This window comes from Taudactylus pleione, unplaced genomic scaffold, assembly GCF_031769625.1.
Source record: "Taudactylus pleione unplaced genomic scaffold, aTauple2 ptg000501l, whole genome shotgun sequence".
NCBI lineage: Eukaryota > Metazoa > Chordata > Amphibia > Anura > Myobatrachidae > Taudactylus > Taudactylus pleione.
Window position 1 is genome coordinate 716,882 of NW_028284903.1, and position 24,595 is coordinate 741,476.

The 24,595-nt window shown below is 43.7% G+C and overlaps 1 protein-coding gene across 1 annotated transcript in view; it reads left to right on the forward strand.

The window, feature by feature from the left end:
• The window catches only part of TYRO3 (TYRO3 protein tyrosine kinase), a 214,023-nt gene that overhangs the window by 131,164 nt on the left and 58,264 nt on the right, over window positions 1-24,595 (forward strand). The window contains exon 8 of the mRNA XM_088449938.1: window positions 20,299-20,441. Coding sequence (XP_088306064.1) covers window positions 20,299-20,441 — 143 coding nt within the window. The remainder of the gene's footprint in view (window positions 1-20,298; window positions 20,442-24,595) is intronic.

The following is a 24,595-nucleotide window of genomic DNA, read 5'->3' on the forward strand; positions in this document are numbered from 1 at the left end:
CTGACATTTAATTTTTATAACCACAAAAGCAACCACCAAAAAAACACAACAATACTGCCCCTAATATCTGGGAAAAATAACTCAAATACAATTTCAAATTTCTGGAAACCAGAAAACAAACAACAATTCTAATGAACTGCTTCCATCGGAACCCAAGTCAAAAAACCGAATCAAATGACAAATCACTCTCTAACAACACTATTGGATCGAAATCCTCAAACCTCAATTTCTCAATTTCCAAAAAAAAGAAAAAAACAACATTGCATATGTCATAAAATATTAGGAAAAACTCATCTATGGTAATCAAATCCTTTACTAACTCTAACACAGCAACATATTCACAAGTAAGACACATCAGGGGTCCCTATCAATGAAAGAGAAAGACAGAAGAATGAGGAAAGATAAGACAGTATGCACAACCTTTTTCTTTTTTTTTCTTTTAAGAAAAAAGTTATAGTTCACTCACACAAGTTGCATACACTGCTGTCTACGTTTTTTTTTTTTTTATAGTGTCTTTTTCTTTTTTCTTTTTTTTTTTTGACACAAGACCCTAATCTAACCCCAGCTCCAAGCGGAAGCTGTAAGCGATACTCGGGTGGGGTCCTTTCCAGAATCTGCTGCCGTGAAGGTCAGCCAATTACCCAAACATACGTCATTCAACCAATCATACGTCACTCTTTCATATAGAGCAGGGAAAGAAGAAAAATGAAGAAGGAAAAAAACAAAAAACTGGTTTGCACAAAAAAAAATTATATATATTTCTCAGAGTGAGCAGAAAAAGAAAATAGAAGATATCAATAAAACTTCATAAAAAATCATCAATCTTCCAATAATTTCAGAAATAGATATCTCAACTAACAAGAATGCCAAGAAAATCACTTAACTTGCAAATGTAAAAATCCTCTCTATTCTACACTCAACATATTTCAGTGCACGGGGAAGGAGAAAAAAAACCCTCAGCAAATACCATTTACTTTCCCTATCTACTCGGCACAATGCCCAGACAAAAAAAAGGAGGGGAGAATCCCTCTTCCTAACACCATTTCTCCAAAATACCGAACTTTCTTATACAAACTACACAACGGAGAAAAACCTTATTTTGAGAAACAAATCCTACCAATACAAAACAAGTCCAAAACAATCAATACAGCACAATTTAACTTAACCATCATATCGGAGACTGAGGGAGAGGAAAAAACAAAACTGCACGTTTAAAAATAAAAATTATCTAATGAGCAAAATAACTCAATGCCGTGCACTCTCAATCACTGATACGGCAGGCGTCAACAGGTGTATCTTGCTGGGGCCTCCAAAATTGATATCGCGAGGTGTTTTGGATTTTATTTTTAAACCTTACTTCTTATTATAAGAAGAAATGGAATAATTCACACCAATACCAACTTTAAAATAAATGACAATGTTTTACTTAAAAAGCAAATTAATTATACATGTATTATTGTCAAAGCAGACATACAACATAAGAAACATTAGTTCAGCAACAGTGACAAAATGATTATTTGCAATGCCTAGCATAGACTAACAAGGTGACAATCAGCCCTGTTTATACTTACAGCCCAGCGTCCCGCGACTCTCTCGACCTACGATCTCTCCTGCTCAACCCGACTGACCAACCCCTCCCCTATTTGATCAATCTTTTATACTCTTTCCCTCTTTGCATACTGACATATTCTAAAATGGCAAATATTAATTAATTCAATGTTCATGCGCACTAAATATTTCACTAATTATATATTTTAATCATAACAAAACCTATAATCTCCTTTCTATGTTCTCAAAATACTGGTGACCGCATATAGGCCAAGGCTATCCTGATTAGCTCCCTTCTTGTTTAGACAGATCTGAGACCTACTGTCTCCTAGTCTGTTCATACTCAACTAACTCATTATTCTATCTTGCTAGAGAAGAAATAGTTTTCCACAGTTCTGATTTATATCTATTTCTGTAATAACACTTATACCTTTTAGATTATACAATATTAAACAATAATAACTGTTGCTTCAGACACACACCTGCCTACTTTAGATAGAGAGAAGGCCTCATCTCTAGGCGTGAAGCCATTCGACACATGTTGTCCTCTGCAACTTACAACTAATATATATCCTGAATCATTTCTATGTACTCTTAATTGCAATGAAAATAATGAAAGACATAAGCATGCATATATTCGTGAATTCTGAAGGAATATGTACGGTCACATATTCCGGCGTTATCAAGTGTATTGGATGCACTGGAGGAAAAGGGGCGGAGTAATATAGGTGGGAGTGATTTGGTTTCTGTCAGGAAAAGAGGGTCCAGTTTTGAGAAAGTGATAAGAGCTTTCAGCAGCAGCTGACAGGAGGCTGACGTTGCCCTCCTTGTGTGCCCACCTCCTGGTGAGGAGGCAGCAGCATTGGCTGTCAGTAGTGCGGTGTTAGCTCACTGCTGTCAGGAGGCAGAGGGACTAGCGGAGGCTCTGAGCGGAGTGGAGTTGCGGCACACCCCCGCTATTGAGAGGCTGTGGACCCGAAGAGGGGTATGTCTGCAGGCGTGGATGTGGAGCAGCAGCGGCTGCATCAAGAGGTCAGCCGCCAATCAGAGCCAGGTTGCCGGGAGCCATCCTGTGCTATGAGAGGCAGGTCTGGATGCTGTCAGTGGAGGCAGGATTTCAACTTTGTTAGGAAAAAGCTCCAATAGTGACAAGTGGATGACTGGTAGTGGCAGTAGTGCCCACCAGTAGTAGTGAGTAACCGCAATACACTGCATCCCATACAAAGCCTCACAGAGCATCAGGAGACTTGAGGATAGTGTGGAGGGTTGGGATTGAAAGCCTGCGCAGGGGTGCCAGTTACATTCATAGATATGTCTAATATATATATATATATATCCACAGCATCCCCAGCGGCATAGGGATAAGGAGACACTTGAATATTTAACAGTGTATAACTGAATTACAGCAAACAAGTAGTGATAGGATTTGGGAAGCTCATAGAATAATTATATAAAGTATTATAAGCACAAGGCTTGCATCTCTGGCTTTTTGAATGATGAAAAACAAAAGATATCTATTGAAAATTCCGTTGGCTGCGCTGAACGATATCGGTCATGTACATGACAGATTTTTGCACAAGATGAACGATATTACATGACATCATTCAGGGAGTGGATTTTTTTTCTCTCCAAGGCTCTATAGCTGCTTCTAATATCGTTCGTCGTTTACCGCATATAAGCTGCCAGATATTTCTAATATCTGGCAGCGATATGCGATAATTAACCAACATGTTGGAGAGACGAAAGATAAAATTTATCTGCCGCGGGAGTGCACATCTGTCATCGTTCAGGGCCTATCCACTAGCAGATAAATTGGACGACTGAACAATATATCGTTCAGTCGTTCAATTTATCTGCTAATGGATAGGCCCCTGAAGAGCCAGTTAAGTTTGGACTCTCATGTTCAGCAATTTAAGTATATGAATATATAGCTTTTGGAAACTACCTATGGAGGAAACACATCTATCTTTCAGCCAGCAGCATAACTGATACAATATATCCATTATTTGTCAGGAACACTAAAGTGCAGTTGGACATCATTAAGGACCTCACTCCAATATGATTCTCCAAAGAGATACTACTAGGAAAGGATTTGACTTCATTGTTCTTAGAAAGAGATGAGACCTACAATACTAATTTGTGAACATTCTCAGCAATATTAAAGGGAATTCTTTATCTATATAATATATTGTTCAGTTAAGGAGTAGTATATTCTAATACATGTAACAGATTGTGACATAGTGGTAATGTATTGTTATTAATATGTATTTACCTATATCTTTAAAGAGAAAAGGTGTTAAGATATATCTACTATTGTCTTACTTACCTGGAGAAGTGATGAGGGGAATCTGTGGTCATTGAAATCCATAAACACAGATGGTTTGTTATTATAACTGTACAATTGTATGTTGGTAACAGTATGTAATACACATAGGGCCTGATTCAGACCCGCTCGCAAGCGGGTCGATGTTGTCCAAGTGCACATGCGCACGACGGAGGCGGCTCCGTCGTGCGCATGCACGAGACCCGAATAACGGCGGCCAAGCCGTCGTTATGGATCTCGCACCAAAGGGGGCGTGCTGTCGATGGTGATTGACAGCACGCCCCCTTTGGTGGGCGTGCTGTCGGCGTGGCTGCCCAGACGGAGGTGTTCCCATGGGAACGCCTACCTTCTGGGGCCGGTCCCACTGACATCACTAGTGATGTCAGTGGGAGTGCTTTTGGCTCTGATAGAGCCAAAAGCACTCCAGGGCTTGCGGCAGACGAGACCCTACCTTAGGGTCTCGTCGCAAGCCCGATGGTCGCGATGGTCTTGACCATCGCGACCATCATTTTGGCCGCTCACTATAGCTGTGGGTGGTCAACCACAGCTATGCGAGCGGCCAGGAGGCCGCTCTTAAAAAAAGATAAGGACAGCCCTGATTCAGAGCGAATGCTCTGTCAGAGCGTCCGGCTCTGAATCAGGCCCATAGTATCCTACACAATAGGAAATAGAGGGTATAGTACTAGGCACTTGGCTTACCCAAGCGAGCCAGGTGATAGAATACCAGTTAATACAGCTTGGGTGGAGGCACTGATAGAGAAAAGGTAAACCACTTAGAGAGAGGGGAAGGGTGGGTACAGTAGACTATACAGGAGTTAGTAACCCAGTATCCCCTTTAGAGAGTAAAGGGAGTTACAGTAATATAAGAGAACTGTATCTCCAGTACTGGCTTAAGTGCAAATTGCAATGTGAGACATGTTTTAAGGATTTAAAATACAACATTATTTAATCCATTAGGACAATATTGATTGTTCTCACTTATAAACTGGGCTGAGCACATAAATAAGAAATGTCCATATACGGAGGTGATATGGGTTAAATACCAAGTTCCTTTTATGTGCTAAAACAGCATTAGTTGTCCTATCACAGACAATACTAAAATGTATAGAGCAACTTGTATAAAAAAAAAGAAGAAAAAGAAACGTTTCAGAGATAAATACTGACATAGGACATTGGTGAAAGTATTACACTGTGCCTCAAACTGTTGCCTTAAATTACGGATTTTTCTCTATATTTCACCTAGTCTGGAGCTGCGAACTAAAATCCACTTTAACTCCTATTGAGACCAGTGTTAACCAACGCCAATTTCTAATAGAATAGCAGAAAGGCGCTGCCACGGGATTTCGGCCAACTCGCAGCTAATTCATATTTGCTGGCAGGGGTTTCCGGGAGGATCCAGGGGAGGGGGCAACCAGATGGGCTGTATGGGGTGTGATGCTGTGATCGCATCATCCCGACCCTGCCTGCCGCTATACAACACTACAATTCTCGGCATGGCAGGACCACAGTGACAATTCAGCATGAATCGCTTCATCCAGACATTGGATGGAGGGGCAATGTACCTGCTTTTCCCGGTACCAAAAAGAAGGTGATTGGCAAAAGGTTGCTCTATTTCTGACGCCTATGACATTGGGGGTGTCTGGGTGATCAAGAGATGATAAAAAAAAAAAAAGGTGCTCTTATATACCCCTTCTCCACCAAAATCCCGGATCTGTTCCGGGATTTGGAACATGGTTCCAAGCCGGGTCAGATCCAGGATTTACCCCATTCCCACTGTGGCCCCGACCCGGGAATACCCCGGGTTGGAGACGTTCACACTGCACACGGGGGCAGTGCCGGCGCTGGAAACTCCAGCTCTCCCCTGAACGCCAGAGCGTACCGGCCACCAGGGGATGGGGTCCTTTCGGTAGTCTGTGTGATGTCACAGCTGTCACTGGGGACACAGACAGGGAGAGATTGCAGCCTCCCCATATGAAGCGGGGATGGGGTAAAGAGCAAAACGGTCCGGACCATATGGAGAGTCCGTAATCTCTCCCTCCCCGGTGACAGCTGTCACAGACTGCTTCCGTATAGCACCCAGTCAGTATGCTGTAAACTGGTCCCTGGTCGGAAGACCCGGGTTACCCGTTTCCACTGAACCTGAACAGGGTTTTACCCATGTAAAACCCTGCTCGAGACTTAAGAAGAAAGACCTGGGATTTTTTCTTAGGAGCCTTTTCCACTGAGCTGCTAGCTGGGTTAACACGGCAATAACCCGGGTATTTTGGCCAGTGGAGAAGGGGTATAATCCTAGTCAAATGTGAAGTTAGAACTAGAATAGAGTTCTTGTAATTTAGATTTGGTCAGCCTTTATACCCTTTTATAAACTAATAGAAAACTGGCTGAATCTGTCTTTCTTTAATAATATACAGGCTATTAACAGTTTGCCAGGAAGTCCTAAATATAAGTTTTAGACCAAATTGGCATACATTTGTATTGACAGATATTGGCATACCTTTCAGCACAAACTTCTCTGATGTTCTGTTCAACTCTATTTTTATTTCCTTGCAATCAATCATTCTACAAAGTCTGTATAACTGTTCAGCAAAATAGTAATAGGTTTTGAATCAATAGTTTGAGAAAAGCAGAGACTCCGGTGGCTGAGGTTTGCCATATGGCATCACAATGCATAAATCTGTCACATTATGTATCCTGGCGCTATTTGTGTGCAGGGTGAATGACTGATCAACTCCTTCAGACATAGTGATGTGTTCTCCAGAGATTGAAGAAAATCCTGTATTGTAATGGAAAATTAGGGAAATGTGTTCCATTGTTCATTTCATACAAGCATGTCTCTCACACTGCTTACAGCATATCATGGCCTGTTTGAGAAAACATTTCCAAAACATTATAATTAAATTATTGTCCTATACTTTTTATTGTAAACTCATGAGCATGATCATACAAACTCCATAAGCTCTTTGTTTTCATAAATCCCAAACCAATTGGCTTCTAACTGTCATTTTTCAAACATAGCCTAAAAAATTACAGTTCAGAGCTGACTGGTAATTTATCTCTCTGAGATTTGCTGCATCTCCCCTACTACTTCATAATGGGATCTGATGTTTCTCTGCAAATAAAGGGGCTGATGTAGAGTTGGATCTAGGGGTATATGTTTTGCCACATATTCAGGGTTGTACGATTTAAATCGAACAATTTAAATCAAATGATTAAATCATGATATTTAAATCATCAGGGTTGCACAATTTCAATCAAATGATGTAGCTATAGCTCTGGATAGTGCACAAAGACTCAACTGCACAATCAGTGATTTCGTACAAGCGTGGAAGGAACTGTTAGATGATCTTGAAGAGATTGGACACCACAGCAATGTAGTAAAGATGGCAAAGGCAATAGCTAAAATTGCACTCACAGATGCCCACTTGTTGGCTAATCTACTTGATCCTAGGTACAGAGGAAGAAAGCTTAGTCCTGCTGAAATTGAGACTGCTATAGAGTTTGCTCATGCAAATAATTGTCAAATTATGCCGGTCATCATCAACTTTCGTGCATCCATGTTCACCGCAGTTTCATCAAGTGCAGGAATTGAAAGGATTTTTTCAACGTACGGTTTTGTACAATCCAAAACGCGCAACAGATTGGGAAATGAAAAAGCAGCTAAGCTGGTTGCATTCTACAGAGCCTTTTCTGTTGAGGACAAGCGTGAGGACGTGGACAAAGACATGTACATGTTTGGCTCAGCCTCAAACAATTGAGTGAAATTCAGAGCCTAATTGTACTTCTTGATGCAACTGTTTAGTGTGTATTCTATTACTGTGTTCATTTTGTTATTGTTTTCACTTCAAAAATTGTTCATTTATTACTAAAACAAGGTTTAAACATCTAAAATGAAAGTTTACTTAAGATTTATTAATTCATTTTTTTTTTATTTAAATACAAAAAAAATCTGATTTAAATCAAATAAATCCGATTTTTTTTTTTTATTATAAAAAAAAATCTGATTTTTATGCAACCCTGCACATATTGCACTTTTATGTACTGCACGCAGTATCGGACTATGGCATGAAGGGCCAACAAGGGGAATGCAATGATAGAGGCCCACGGAAGGGTGGTGGCGCAAAGCTGAAGAGGCGTGGGCAGCTGATTGAGGGAGTGTGACTAGTCATCAGAAGGGCAGTAATCACAATAATTGCCCAAGACCAAAGCCGGATTAAGAATATTAAAGAGAGTACTTAAGCTGGCCATACACGCTACAATTATCTGAGCGATCCGCGGATATTGGGCGGATTGCCCCGATAATTGTAGCGTGTGTGCGGGCGACCGAAAGTTAAATATTGGTCGGGCATGCCGGATTGTCCAGAATGCCCGTCCGATGCAATACTTAACAGGTAAACTGTCGGCCGCATCGGGCTGTGCATGCCAAGCCGCGGCCGACAGACATTTCCTGTGTTCCTTACCATGGAAGGAACAGGGAAATGTCTCCTCCCCTGGGGGCGGAGCGCAGATGTCGGGCTAATACACTGTGAGAAATCTCAATGTATGCCGCGGACATCTGCGGCTGGCATGCTGCCAGATAAAATGTCTGTCGGTCTGACAGGCATTTTATCTGCTCATGTATGCCCAGCTTAAGTCGCAATCTATGTTCCCTACCACATGGACACAAACTGGGCTTAATTTTATTGTCAGAATTCAATTAGCACACCAGTATGTTTTTGGATTTAACTCACATGGCTCAGAGAGTACTGGGATGGGAAGGGAAGTAGGTTCTGCACCCAGTACTGTGACTGCAGATTGTATGCAGGGGGTGCAGAGAGGCCCTAAGGCAGGAGACCCACGTATGTCTGATTGTGTATGCTGGGTGAGGGGGACAAGTGGAAAGGTGAATATCCTGAAATTGGAACATTGGACTTGTACTATTCATTAATACCTCAGATGACCGATGCTGCCCCACAGCCACATGTCTGTATTACACTGTATCCTCTTCTCCCACTTGGAAAAAGCGGAAATGTTTCCATACACTGGACTGTTGTTTGGATTCCGGATCATAATGAAGAATCCATGATTTGTCACACGTCACAATCAGTCAGGAAATCATCTGACGTAATCACACATACACGTCTTCCTCATCCGCCCCGACTAAACATACGAAGATCTTCCACTCGTCGTGACCAAACAAAGAAGGGCTACCTCAGGCCAACCACAGGTTCAGACACATCGATGTATGTGCTTCACAATAACCTGCATAGGGTTGACACATCGGGATGTAGTTAATATACCTACAACCGGCATCCCGGCACCGGAATGCCATTACCCGGTCAGAACACCGAAACCAGAATACCGACAGAAGTGGACATCCCGACAGTCAGGATGCCGATCGTAAGTATAGGTGGGCTTGTTAGGTCTTAGCCGTGGGGGGTTAGGGTTAAGCTTTGGTAGGGGGAGGTTTGGGTTAGGTACCCCCGGGGGTGGGTTAGGGTTAGGCACGTATCTAGACATTTTGGTGCTCTGTGCGAGAGAGAGCATAGGCGCCCCCCCTCCCCCTCAACCCTACCCCAACTGACTACCTAGAAAAAAAATTACTAGCAAAAACACCATCCGCTCTTTTTCTTCAGGGATGCCTTCTCATGAGAATTAGCCTCTACTACCCTCTCCCACCCCCACCCCTGCACCTCACTGCCTACTTCCTTCTTCCCTCTCACCCACTACACCTCACAGTGCTCACACTACCTTGCCCCCAGTACCTCTCAGTCCATGTTGTCTGCTGCTTCTCCTCTTCCCTGTCCCCCTGGCTGGCAGTGGGCTCTCCATGGGCAGCTGAGCACAAGCAGTGGTGCATCTTCTATCGGCGCATGCTGAGACCAGCTGCTTCTTCTCCTCCCCGTTCTGCTGGCAGTGGGCTCTCTGCAGCAGGGATTTAATCGGCTCTGTGACGGAGGATTGGGTCCCATCGCTGGGACATGAAGACAGATGCATCCGCGTCGGCAGTTTAAACTTTGCATCGGATGTGAATCAATCGCGGTGCGGACCGGCAGCCAATCAGAAGCAGCCACGTTTAAAAGGCCACCACTTGTTTTTGAGTGTCCGCCGGTCCGCGATTGTCTTGCGGCCGGCAACAAGTATAAACTGTTGCTCCCTTCCCATTAGATGTGAGGAGGCGGAGTAATGTGCAGGGGGCAGGCTGCTGTCATTTCCGCACCACCCTAGCTACGGCCCTGGTTAGGCAGCACTGGGGGGGGGGTTAGGCACCAAGGGGGGTGGTTTAGGTTTAGGCACTAACATGGAGGGTTAGGCTGGGGGTGGGTAGGGTTTGTGTTATGATGTAGCAACGTAGGGTTAGGGGAAGAAGGGGGGACATTTAACATACTTACCTGACCCTTGTCGGGATCCTGAGCATTGGAATGCCGCTGTCGGTATATTGACAGCAGGCATTCCGAGTGCCGGGATTTCATACCGATTCCGACACGTCTACCTATGGGACAGACTAACAGGAAGTCTCATTACTTTTCAATCAGCCATCGTATATGATAATTCATTAATGTATTATATTGTATATGAACTGAGTACTGTAACTTTACTACTACTTCTGTCAAGCTACATCTGTGGGTGCAACTAGGTGCATATACTACTGTTTTTTTTTTCTGGGTCAGCCTGCCGCAAATACTATTGCTCCTTCTTTGTGTGAAACTGGCGTGCATACAGTATGTTACATTTAATTAACTGAATGTATCTCACGATTCATCCAGCTCTGCAGTTGGAGTTTAAAAATTGTCAGCATTTTAATTTATTGAGCAAAATGCAACAAATGTTCCATCAGCCACAAAATGTACAGCAGCCTTATAGTCTTATAGGACCAAGAGCTGCTTAGGAGGTTCCTCAAGCATACAGTATCATGTAACCAACTCCATGTACCACATTTCGGAAGGACCTGTTTGCAGGGTGCATAATATTAAAGGATCCCCTGTCCTTCCAGAGTCTGTACTGTGTGACAAAAAAAACATCCTAGTGTCAGGATCCTTTGATTCAATTCATGGTTACATTTGTACATCACAATTCTCAGCTGTCGCAGCTCCTGTTATAAAACAAACAAACAATTGTTAAAATCCTCTACAGTACAGCAGGCGGGGTCAGTCCTTGTTACACTGTAATAGCTTTTTATTAGCAGAATTTGGCAGAAGAGCAAGATACAGAGAATGTATATAATCTAGTTTAAACAAGCTCTTCTGTTTGTGTTTTAAGTGGTTTGAAATTTCCAGTTATACAGTTTATACTAAGTAAATAGATTTTAAGTGATCTATCACTGCTTGTGTTTTGTACAATCATAATATTTAAAGTACAGAAACTATAGAGATTACACATTTAAAAAAAGAATAGTCTTTGCTAAACTAATGTGCGTAGAACAAATAAAGGAATGGACAAGGTATGACCATGTACGAAAAGGCAGAGGTGCAAATAGTTAGAAACTGCCAGTCTGCTGATTTTTTTTGTAATTTTTTATTTCTACCAAAACATCACATAATGCACTTTTCTTTTTTTCTATAATTCTTTATTTTGAGAGTTGTGACAAATAAAAAATAGATGTAATACGGACAGAATGCCACTGTGTAACAAGGTCAAAATAGTAATAAAAAAATGATTCGGAAAGGCATTGATAACTGACCAAATTTTCTTCAGCTTCAGGTAGGGATGAGGATGGGAAAAAGGGTGGGGTCCATGAGATAAAACAATGTAGGCTACTTCAGATGTAAAATCATAAATTTCGCCAAAGGAAAAGAAAAGAAAATAGGATAGAGGAGACAGATTACGTCACCCACGGTTCGCCTAAGGAGGGCAGAGCATGGGTACCGAGGAAGATGGGGGCCTACGCTCCGCAAAGAGCCAGGGAGCCCAAACTTTGGTGAAAACATGACCCCTGTCATGGAGAGCCAGCCAGTGACAGCTGTGGGGGGAAGAGTGACAGGGTGTCCTCCCTATAGCCAGGGCCGGATTAACAATGGGGCTGGTGGAGCTCCAGCTCCAGGCCCCCAATAAAAATAGGCCCACAGGAGTTTACTGTCTGTAGTCTAGTGGTGACAGAAAAAATCCTGTCACAATCTGTGGCAATGCGAACCCCCGCTCCTTCACCCCAGTGGTTGTCCTGCAGCCTGCCGGCTCACTCATTTCAGCCCCCTGCCGACCAAAACCCCGCCCATTTACCCACATCAAATGAAGCTCCGCCCAGCCGGAGCTCCGCCCACCCGCGGACAGCCAAAGCCCCACTCACCCATTTACCCACTTCTCCTCCCTCAGCAATTGAGCTGGCTGCTGCGTTGGCAGTTGGAGCACTGAAATTATGAGAAAAGTGGAAGGAAGGAAATACAGAGCTGAGGAACACAGGCCAACTGTAATGCATCTCCCAGAGGTCAGTGTAATCATGCCTGGCACTGCTGAGAAATAAATATATATATATATATATATATATAATTTATTAGGGGTGAGCGGGTTCGGATTTCTGAAATCCGAACCCCCCCCCGATCCGAGGCCGATCCGAGTCAGGCTCGACTTTTCCCGCCTGACTCTGATCTGAAATCGAGGCAAAACGTCATCATCCCGCCTTCCGGGTCTCGCGGGTTTTGGATCCTATATAAGGTACCCGCGTCGGCGCCATTTTCTCACTCGGCTGTGGACAGTGAAGAGGGAGGGTGGGAGTTAGGGCTGGCTGGGCTGTGTAGTGCAGTGTAGTGCTGTGCTGCGCTGTGCTGCTGTTGTCCATAGGGGCTGTGTCCACTACAAAGTCCATAGGGGCTGGCTGGACTGTGTTGTGCAGTCAGTTGTCCATAGGGGCTGTGTCCACTCCAAAGTCCTGTGCAGTGTCCCAGTCCTAAAGGGGTGCTGTAGTGTTGTCCAGGGGGTGCTCTGTCCATCAGGAGTGCTCCCCCCAAGTGCAAAAAAAAATATTTTTTTATCTGTGTTTGTGAATTGTGTGCACTGTGGTTGCACGTGCATCAACAAAGGAGCAGCGCCAAGCGTGCACCTGTGTCCCATAAGTAAAAGGCCGGCTGGCTTGTCCGTTAAAGGGTGCTGTAACCCCCAAAGGACACTCCAAACAATATAAAAGAATATATGTGTTTATGAGTTGTGTGCGCAGTAGCCGCACGTGCATCAACAAAGTAGTGCCAAGCGTGCGCCTGTGTCCCATAAATAAAGGGTGCTGTAACCCCCAAAGGGCACTCCAGACAAAATAAAAAAATATATTTTTTTGTGTTTGTGAATTGTGTGCGCAGTAGCCGCACGTGCATCAACAAAGTAGTGCCAAGCGTGCGCCTGTGTCCCATAAATAAAGGGTGCTGTAACCCCCAAAGGGCACTCCAGACAAAATAAAAAAAAATATTTTTTTGTGAATTGTGTGCGCAGTAGCCGCACGTGCATTAACAAAGTAGTGCCAAGCATGCGCCTGTGTTCCATAAATAAAGGGCCGGCTGGATTGACCGCTAAAGGGTGCTGTAACCCCCAAAGGGCACTCCAAACAAAATAAAAAAATATTTTCTGTGTTTGTGAATTGTGTGCACTGTGGCTGCACGTGCATCAACAAAGGAGCAGTGCCAGCCGTGCGCCTGTGTCCCATAAGTCTGTTAATGGGTGGTGTAACCCCCAAAGTGCTCCAAAAAATAAAAAATAATTTTTTTCTGTCTTTGTGACTTGTGTGCGATGTAGCCGCACGTGCATCAACACAGTAGCAGCGCCAAGCGTGCGCCTGTGTCATAAGTCAAGGGCCGGTTTGGACATCTGGCCGGACTGAAGGACGTGCTAACAATTTCTGAGAAGTCTACTGTCACTGCATATGATACTGTCCTCAAAGCAGCAGCGACAAGCGTGCGTCTGTCTGTTAAAGGGTGGTGTTACCCCCAAAGTTCGCTCCAACAAATAATCTTCTTTTTTTTCTGTTTGTGTGTGAAATGTATGCGCAGTAGCCGCACCTGCATCCTCAAAGCAGCAGCGACAAGCGTGCGTCTGTCTGTTAAAGGGTGGTGTAACCCCCAAAGTGCTCCACAAACAATAAAAAAATTCTTGTTTTTTTTTCTGTCTTTGTGAATTCTGTGGGCTGTAGCCACACCTGCATCCTCAAAGCAGCAGCGACAAGCATGCGTCTGTCTGTTAAAGGATTACATCGGTGACAGCATCCAAGTAGGCATGTCAGACTGTCCGTACCTGTACTGGCAGGAAAAAGAGGCAATTTGGAGGCCCCTGTACAAACTGGCTCTATTTTACCTGAGTTGCCCCTCCCTCCAGTGTGTACTCCGAAAGAGTGTTAGTGCAGCCGGGAACCAAACAAAATGTGGAGAAGATGATGTTCATAAAAGTGAATTATCAACTCTTCCAGGGAGACCAGCCTCCAGAACGTACAGAGGGACCTGTGGTTGTGGATTCCAGCGGGGACAAATTAATACTCTGTGAGGATGAGGATGTACACAACACTGAAGAGGGTGAGGAATCGGTGGATGAGGAGGATGAGGATGACATCTTGCCTCCGTAGAGCCAGTTTGTGCAGGGACAGATTAATTGCCAGCTTGTTTTGTGGGGGCCCAAACGAACCAATCATTTCAGCCACAGTCGTGTGGCGCTGAATTGGTTTGTTAAAGTGTGCATGTCCTGTTTATACAACATAAGGGTGGGTGGGAGGACAATTCCATCTTGCACCTCTTTTTTTTCTTTGCATTATGTAGTGTTTGGGGCCTAGTTTTTCAAACTGCCATCCTGTCTGCCACTGCAGTGTCACTCCTAGATGGACCACGTGTTTGGGCCGCCCACTCGTATCTCTTAGCATAGTCATCCAGCTACCTCGGTGCAACCTTTTGGACATAAAAACACTATTGTGAGGTGTTCAGAATAGACTGGAAATGAGTGGAAATTAAGGTTATTGAGGTTAATAATAGCATAGGAGCAGAAAAACCCACAAATTCTGTGATTTTAGCTGTTTTTATGCTTTTTTTTAAAAAAAAATACAGATCCAAAACCCAGAAACCAAAACACGGAAGGGTGGTTTTGGCAAAACCAATCCAGATCCAAAACACGAAGAAAGATCCAAATCCCAAACACGAAAAGTGGCCGGTGCACACCCCTAAAATATATATATAAATATATATATATTATACTGTATATAATGTATATTCAAAAATATTGGACTACTTTATGCAGATATTCTGGAATGCCGTCCCTAGACTGTGTTATATTATCAAATATTTTGAAGGGCACCTATCTATATATGTACATACACAATCTCCATTCACATAAGGCACACATCCACTAGCCGATATATCTGAGCGATTGTACGATAACAACATCGTTATCGTGCAATTTCCCGGAAATCGTGCACAAATCGTGCACTTTTTTGTCGGAAACGACGAGTGATGCGTGCGTCCGCTGGCCGTTTCCAACATCAATCATTGCACAAAAATGCGGTACAACCTGACCAAATCATCAAGTTGTACAGCACAGCATAGGTGATGATTGATGTGCCTACACAGATCATTCAGTGTAGGCACAGCGTTCAGTGTTTGTACACTGACAAACGACTGCACAATTACAATGTCGTAATCGTGCAGTCGTTTGCATATCTACTAGTAGATGTGTGGCTATACACATACATTACATCCCATTAATTATCGCGTTCATCGCTCCCTATTAGACCGGTTTTAGCCCTGTAAAACAGCTAAACATATCTAAAGTCCTGCAGTTTAGTGGAAAAGAGGTATGACTGAGACCTGTCACCCGAGAGAGTTGAGATTGAGGTAGACAATCTGAATTCTAGTCAGGTGTTTTTATAGGGGATATATATGTATTTATATGTATGTTTTATTTAAAAGGGATTCGGTATGTAATTCCGGATGTCGGGATGCCTCCTGTCAGAATACCGACAGCGGCATCCCCATGGTTGGTGTCAGGTAAGTATACATACCCTTCCCCCTCTAACCCTCCCTTCTTGTACCCTAACGCTCACCTCCCTGCACCCTAACCCTCCCCGTTAGTGCCTAAACCTAAGTCTGCCCCCTTTGTGCCTAACCATAACTCTCTCACCTTAGTACCTAAACCCAGTGGTGTCTATCCCTAACCTCCCCCCCCAGAAAAAGCCTAACACTAACCCCACTAAGTGAACTAAACCCAACACCCCCCCCTACCGCGGCTAACACTAAGGACGCACCGGACTTATCTCGTTCGGGCAGCTGTCCTCCTGTGTTCCGGTGCCGGTATTCAGATAGGCGTCAGTATTTCTACGCCTATCTTAACTCCCTTGTCGGGATTCTGCCGTCGGGATTCTGCCGTCGGGATTTTGAGGCCGCCGGTCTGTTGACTACATCCCTTTATGGGTATGTGTGTATATACATCCCCAACAGGCCCCACATATTATAAATAAAACAACTACAGTATATGTATGTATGTGTATTTTGTTTTATTAACAAGTAAAACTGAAAACCTAAGTTGATCCTTATCGTCTTGTTCCAGTATTGCCATTGTAGCTATTTTTTTATGTTTTTAAAGGTTACAGCTAAAAATTCAGTCAGTTAAGGATGTGGGATGGACACAAATACAAAATATGGCAGTAATCAGTGAACAATTTTAGATGTTTTTTTTTTATTTATTAATCTAAACTATTCTAGCATTCAAGCAAAGGCAGGTTACACAATACACACCCTTTCACAAAAAAATCCAACATTTTGGACCTTATTTATTAACGAGGTTTATCACTCAAAACGAGTGATAAAACTCACTGTGGGCGGAATGTACTAAAGGAAAAATGCTGTAAAAACCCAGTTTTCGGGGTATTTACCGCATTTCCATATGTACTAAGACCTCGCCACCATATTATCGGTGCGGAGGGTAACTCCAGAAAAACCTGGCGTTACCCTATAGAAGCTTATGGGCTTCTTACCGCATCCCGCACCCGACTCTTCGCCGCCGCCCCGCAAACGCCCAGCACTGGCCCCCACTCACCTGAATCTCCTGGTTGCCGGCCCATGCTCCTCCTGGGTCCTCCGCCTCCTCCTCCTAATCTTCTTCTGGGTGCAGGGAGGAGGAGGTAGAGGAGCCCGGGGCTTCCTGCACAGGTCACCAGCAGGAAGTTCCCGAAGGCTTGGAGGGGTGGGGTCCCACAGACACCCTCTCACTCGGCGTTGGCTGCTTCGCAAAGGGCAGCTGTTATCGCAAGATCTGTCCTTTGCGATACTAATCGCATATGTTAGTACGTATGCGATTAGTAAGGTTGGGGTGACTGGCGGGATGTACACCGCAACAGTAGTACATCCCGCCCTGTGTATAATAAATGGTGCTCCTGCCAATCAGCTCCCAACTGTCATATTTCAAACAGGTGACAGTTGGGAGCTGATTGGCTGAAGCACCATTATCACACACAGCGAGTTTTATCACTCGTTTTGAGTCATAAAACTCGTTGATAAATAAGGCCCTTTGTTTAAATTGTGAATATTTCTTGGCGTGCCTCACGAGCTGTGATGAAAAAATCTGCGTTTAGTGCACCCTTTGGGACTTAACGCGCAGGGTAACCATAGATTCCAGACACTTAATTGAATCTGCCCCTATAAATTAAATTGGTTAAAGGTAGACACTAGCTATGCCCTCCAAGGAACTAGCCACACCCCATGGCACAGGCCACACGGCTAGGTCTAGAATTGGGTGCTGCAAAACACCTCTGACGTCACATCCACAAGACAAGCGACCAAAGGGGGAGGGGCAAGTATCCGAACTGGGGGGCCAAAGGTGGCCCCTCGCTGGCTCGCTTCTCTCGCCGTGCTTCGGGCACAGTGTCTCGCTACACTTGCTACAAAAATATATTCCCCCCCTATGCCCACATGGATGGTAACACTGGAGCAGTCCAGCGCTGCCAAAGCGGTCACGTGGTTGTAACATCAGAGAGGTCCTTTCTCCAACTAGGATCTAGCAGCAACCCCACACACCCTATGCTGACCAAACCCACACAGCGCCGGCCATGCTCCTACATCACTAGTCACACCGCCACAAGGCTGGTCACACCCCTGCAGCGGCTTGCAATAGGCCCTTCATAAATTTCAGCTCCAGGCCAGTGTTGACCTTAATCTGGCACTGCCTATAGCTGTCTGCTGCGTCTGTGCTGGATGGACAGCAGTATATAATAGATCTGTTTCTGTTACGGTGATGTGCTGTGGAATATGTTGGTCTTTTATAGAAGTACAAAAATAAAAAGTGCAGGTAATTCTCTGAGCTTGGTGGGAGGTGGAGAGTGGGACACATTTTGCACTGAGGCCTAAAATATCTCAGAATAACATAGTGGATTATCCTTTTTTATTATCCCGTTTCCAGGAAATATGTTGCTTTGTTTACTTTGAACAGTCTCAAGGATGTATTCTGCGTAATTCAAGAATTTACATACAAATGTGAACACCGTTTAGACCGTGGTGAAGCGACCAGTACTGAGAAAAATTCTGATATTGTGTCGGTCTGAGTCACTGCTCCGCTGTCTCACTCAAACAAGTGGAGAATTCCTGAATGTGAACAGCACTAAGGTTCCAGGTGGTTGTGTGATTTGCTCCATTTGTCAGGATGTATTAATTTGACCATACAGTATGTAGCAGATTTGGCCAGTCAGTGCAAGATCCTGGATCCATCTCCAATTTGGCAAATAAAATAAGTAGTATACCTTATTCTGTGATGCTGTACTTGTTTGCAGTGCACTAACTGGTGCTTTGAAAGATTTTCCCATTTTATGCCATGTTTATAAATACACTGCAGCAGAGGTTTCCAAAAGCCATCATTACAGTCCAGGTTTTAAGGATATCCATGCATAAGCACAGGTGACTCAATTAGTACCCAAGTCAATTTGATTTAACCATCTGGACTCAAGCATGGAAATCCTTAAAACCTGGACTGATCGTGCCGCCATAGCTCCCCTTGTTTCACCTCTTTACCGAAGCGAAGCATTACCGATGAGATGTGTTAACATCTCGTCTGCTGAGTGAGGGAGTGAAAACTCCTCCCCTCTGGCAATCCCTGACAGAGCTCACAGCACAAAAGCCTAGTGCTGATGCGCTGTATCTCACCTTACGGCCGGCTTCATTAGGAATGCGCGAAATCTCACAAGCATCACGAGATCTCACTTGCAGTCTGGCAACCACCGCAGCCTGGGACAGTGCTGTCCGTGCTGTGGTTGTGGGCAACGACAGCTGCAGTTGTTGAAATTAATAGCTGCAGCTGTCAGAACAGTCAGTGCCACCGACCGTTCATACATTGGCTGGCATATCGAAATGCTATTTTGTAAATAGCAGCGCCGATAATGACAGGGGTGCGCGCCCTTGTCATTTACCACCCAATCCCACATTATTAATACATATGGGAGAAGCGGTGTCAGCGCGCATAAAGTGTGCTGATACCACTAAACCCCCATATCGCCAGTTCATACATCTCCACAGCCTGGAAAGTGACAGTTAGGAGCAGATTGTTTGGTACTTTATCTCTCACAATCTTCTCTCTCTTCAAGCTTTCATGAATACCCCCCCTTAATTTTTTTTTTAATGGTCTTGAGTTGATAAATTTAACAAGCCCGGACCAATGTCTCAGTGCATTGGCCTAAACCAGGGGTTCCCAAACTTTTTTGAATCACAGCGCCTTAGAGTATCAGATTTTTTTCCAAGGCACCCATTGGCCAAAAGTTGAGAAATTCAGCAAAAATTAATTGAAGTAATTTGTGCTGATATGTCACCCTTAGGTTCAGTTATGTGGTGGTTGACAGGGCTGTGCTTCTTTTTGCCCACATATTTTTTGATAGGCAAAATCAGTGCTAATGATTGCCAATCAAACTGACTAAAAATTATTTTATTTGGTGCTGGACCACCAACCCGAGGCACCCCTGTAAGTGCCCTGAGGCACTCCAGGGTGCCACTGTACACGGTTTTGGAACCACTGGCCTAAACAGATTTTCCAGAAGTCCCGTTTGGCTTCTCATCAACCACAAGCCAATGCAAGCTAATTGTCCATCCCAACTGTCCTGTTTATAGCTATCAGCAGGAGGAGGAGGGCCTGCAACATTCCTGGTAACATCTCCAGAGGAATAGGATTGCTCTACCCCTTACACAGGGCAAACTCATGATATTCTTAAGGCCTAGCAGGCCTAGTATGGAGTACTTTACTAAAACGTAGGAGTAGAAAACATTTGTACACTGTGCCACCCACTATCCATGTACATAATATTTATATTGTATTTAGTCCCTTTACTGCCATCCTGCCCCCTCCTTACTCCTATACCTGTGTTGCTATCATGTACCTTCACTTGGGGTTAATAAAGCTGCCATTCAGCTATATGACCATTGTCTGTGTACTAACTCAATCTATGAATAACACTGTCAGTTCATTATAAACTTAATTTAATTTTAAATATAACTTTTTTATATTTTTTATTTGGCCCATAGTGCCTCTGCTTGTGCCACAGAATGTGCACCTGACCAGGACTGACTCGGGATTGATGCTAGAATGGGAGGAGGTTGCACCAGGCCTGCAAAACTACAGCCTGCTGGGATATAAAGTTCAGTGGGAACAGGAGAATGTAACGCAAGTAAGAAATACCCAATCTATATGTTATCTGCTGTATTTAAAAAAAATCCTGAATATGTTATTTGCTTTATATGAAAGAACTACTTGTACATGTAACATCCATTTATATATTCGGACCAAACTCCCAATCTTCCACGATGTCTCCTAATTGCGCATCTTTTGAATATTTATTTTTGATCTATGTAAGACTGGATTTTGAAATTTCTGGTAGCAATCATGTGTAGTAAAAGTGTAACTACTTTGTAGTGAGGTCAATGTGTATATTGCTAACTTGCATCTCAAGGGCCACCAAGAGGAACACAAGCTTCTATGATCTTGTCTTTTGCATTAGTCATTTAAAATGTTGGGAAACCTTTGTGACCTTTCACCACATTTTTATAACATTTCAATACTCTCTATCACTTACTGTATGATAAGCGGTTTTATGAGCATTGTGGGTGGTTTTTATATCAGATTGGAGATTAAAATGTAGCAATTGGCATTCTGTAAAATACAAATGTGGTCATTTGAAATATTCATTAATATCTAATTAGATCCGTCATGTAGCAATTGCTCCCCCTAGGTTTTCTCATGCCCCTTCACACCGCAGAACTAATGGGGCGCTCACGCGTTATCGGCCAGGCTGGTGTCACGCTAGTGTTTGATGGAATTAGCTTGAAATCTTGATGTTCTGTAGCTGAATTAGTGGCATGCTGCAGTAATTATGCAGTAAGGGGTTTATTTACTAATCGTCCGGGGTCTAAAACCTGGCACTTCCAATCGTGTTTTACCAAAATTTAAAACGGCAATCTAGTCATGTTTTGCTAGTAAAATCATTGCCCTTTTAAATTTCAGGCATAAACATGATCGGAAGTACCAGGTTTAAGAACCAGGCACAAAGCAAATAAACCCGTAAGATGTTTTTCTGGCTATAGAAGGCTGCTTTTGTTTTTATTAAGTTTATTTTATAGCGCTTACATGTTACACAGTGCTTAACAAAGACTATGTAATCATTCACATCAGCCATGGCCCTGTGGAGCTTACAGTCTACACACACACGTCAAAAATATGTTTTTAGATTGAGGGTGGACACCCATGCAAACTTGGGAACCACACCCATACTGCACACTGATAGAACCCTAGTTTGAATTGAACCCAATGATTCCATAGCAATCATGTAGTACTTTAAAAACCTTTCTGGAAAGGACTGAAATTTTAGGGGAGGCCTCCAGAAAAAAACAAAATATATTTATATATTAGAGATTGGTTAAATCCGCGCACTGAGGGCCTGGCCCTCCTCCCTAAAAATGGAGCGGCCTCTTGGACGCTCGCATAGCTGTGGGTTACCACCCACAGCTATAGTGAGCGTCCATGATGATGGTCAAGACCATCGCGACCATCGGGCTTGTGACGAGACCTTGCGGTAGCCTCCGTCTGGCAGCCACGCCCCCGGCACGACCACCAAAGGGGGCGTGCTGTCACTCACCATCGACAGCACGCCCCCTTTGGTGCAAGACCCCGAGCGACGGACTCCTCGTCGCTCGCCGGGTCTCGCGCATGCGCACGACGGAGCTCCCTCCGTCGTGCACATTCGGGCACCATCGACCCGCTTGCGAGCGTCCTTCGCTCGCTCGCGGGTCTGAATTAGGCCCTGAGCTTTATGTAGATGGCGAGCCGCTAGACGATTGGATAGGCACCCTTACCTAACTATATAAACACACAATTTGAAAACTGATATTGGGAGCGCTCAACTTATCTCTGTGGGATTAGACTGGTGTTAGTTGGTAGATCCTTCAGGGGGTGATGTTACAATGTGGAGAAAAAGGGTGTAGTGACTATATGTACCTTGCTTATATTGTAATACAGTATCAATAATAGTAAAATAAAGAATATATGTAGACCATATATATCATACATAACGTTACTGATCATAGGAATGAGCAAGTGTGCATCACATAATGTATAAAAGCTAAATTATAAAGGAACAAAAAAAAAGCAGCAACAATAAATGTCCCTAGCTTGTAATCAATGTGGACCTGCAAAATGTCCACTTTAAATACACTATCGGATCTTGATGAGCAGCCTCCTGTGCGAGCAATGTATAGCAATTGGCTTGTAGAGGTAAAAATAAAGGGGGGGTCTCCAAGCTGGTCAGAACACTGAAAGCTTAGACAGACCGCGGTGTCCCGCTTGTCTGTTGCTGTACTGTAATGTAGGAGGTACTGTTGGTTGAACTATCTCTAAATGTTGCCCGGGATGACCTTCTTGGGAATAAGGAGCTGGGGTACTGGGACAGTGGAGAGGGCCTCCTGGCTTGACGTCCTTCCCTTCAGACGGGACACATATATATTGTGAGAAACTCAACCTAACACTACTAAATATTTTTCATATGAATAAATGGAATTACAGAAAAGTAGGTAACGTGCCTTCAAGGACGCATGGAGTAGATCTGGATAGTGCTACTTAGGCAGACCTAACAACCCTGCCACCTGCTGGACATGACGACTTTTACAGCGGCCTGAACTACGAAGTCTATACAATTACAAATATGATATCTGAAATTTTATTACATTGCAAAACATTACATGAACATTTTTACAAAAATGTGATTATCAGAATAAAAGATGGGCAGATAATGTTGCCACCCTACTTGTCCTGACTGCGTATATAACCATACTACTGCCTATACTATAAATATCCATTCGCTTTCCTCCGGTAGTGATCCAGATATCATTTGTGTGCCCTAATTAAAAGGCAAGTTATCAATATTAGTCCTGAAACCAGTTAACAATGGTTTATGTTTTAGGTGAAGGGAGAGGTTACAGTATATTTTTTCTGTTTCTTATATAGTCCTTAATTGATTAAAACAAATGGACACATTATTATGATTTGTAATTTGTAGATTTCTGAAATCCCTTATTATGCTGTCAGATCAATAGCAGACACTATATTAGCCTTAAGAAGACTGACATCAGGAAAGGGAGGGGGGGTTTGCAGATGATCGGCAACTTGTAATATAAAAAGGGTTTCCATTGATACTATTTTGCACATATCTTTTAAATTGTTACTGGTTAATGGTTGGAACAATTCCTCGTGGTGGAATAAAACACAGTGCTATTATACACAATGTTGGTATGGATGTAGTTTGAATGCTATTATATACAATGTTGGTATGGATGTAGTTTGTAGAGTTATTTGCACAAAGTCGCAGTCGCCAAAAGACGCTGCTGCGTGCGGCTCAGAATTTGACCCTGTCTATAGATGGCAACATGAGGGTGATAGGGCTAAAGCTGGGTACACACTGAGCAATGTCTACCCAGCCGATATATTGGCCCAACGGTTGACATATCGGATACTGGGTACACATCAGAATGATGTAATAAACAACAGAACAATCACTCGTTCTGTCCTTCATTACACTGCATGGAGCCACTTGCGTTATTGTCATGGTTTTATGTGCTGCATATCAAGCCTGACTATGTCGCATGCAACCTCAGGAGCGCGCATATCGTGCATACATACTGCACGATTTGTTTTGATTTGGCCAAATCGGAACTACATTGCTCCAATGTATATCTAGCTTTAGACTACTCCTTATTACCTGTTGTGCGCTCACAACTAGCATCTAACAGCAAGCCTCCTTCCTGACTAGCTACCTCTGCCCCAGCTACCTGCTTTCCCCCCTCCAAGCAACCAGCTAGCCAAGTTAGGGACCCATGGAGCCCTAGACAAATATACTGGGCTCTCATAACTCCTCTAAACAACTTATACATACCAGTGCTTGCCTCTGCTCCAATCCAGTGCTCTCCTTCTGCGCAGCTGAATGTTGGGGTCCGGATGCTCCAATTTGCAAAGATTTGATGGCTGGAGGTACATATTTTACTGTTTTGTACAGGTACTCATTGTAATATCATTGAAATATCCCACTTCGCTTGAACCACTGTGCCAATGCACCAAAACCTGGAGAGAAAAGCTGCTACTCCACCCACCTGCTGTCCAGTACCCCCACACCAGCTCTCATATGACACTAATACAGCCGCCATATTATATTAATACACCCTCCTCACATAACGTTACTACACCCCCCAAGGGACCCTTGTCTGTCCTGGAATAAAGGTCTCTGCACCAGTCAATGTGCAGAGAGGAGGTTTGCGAATGGATGGAGAGGGAATGAGA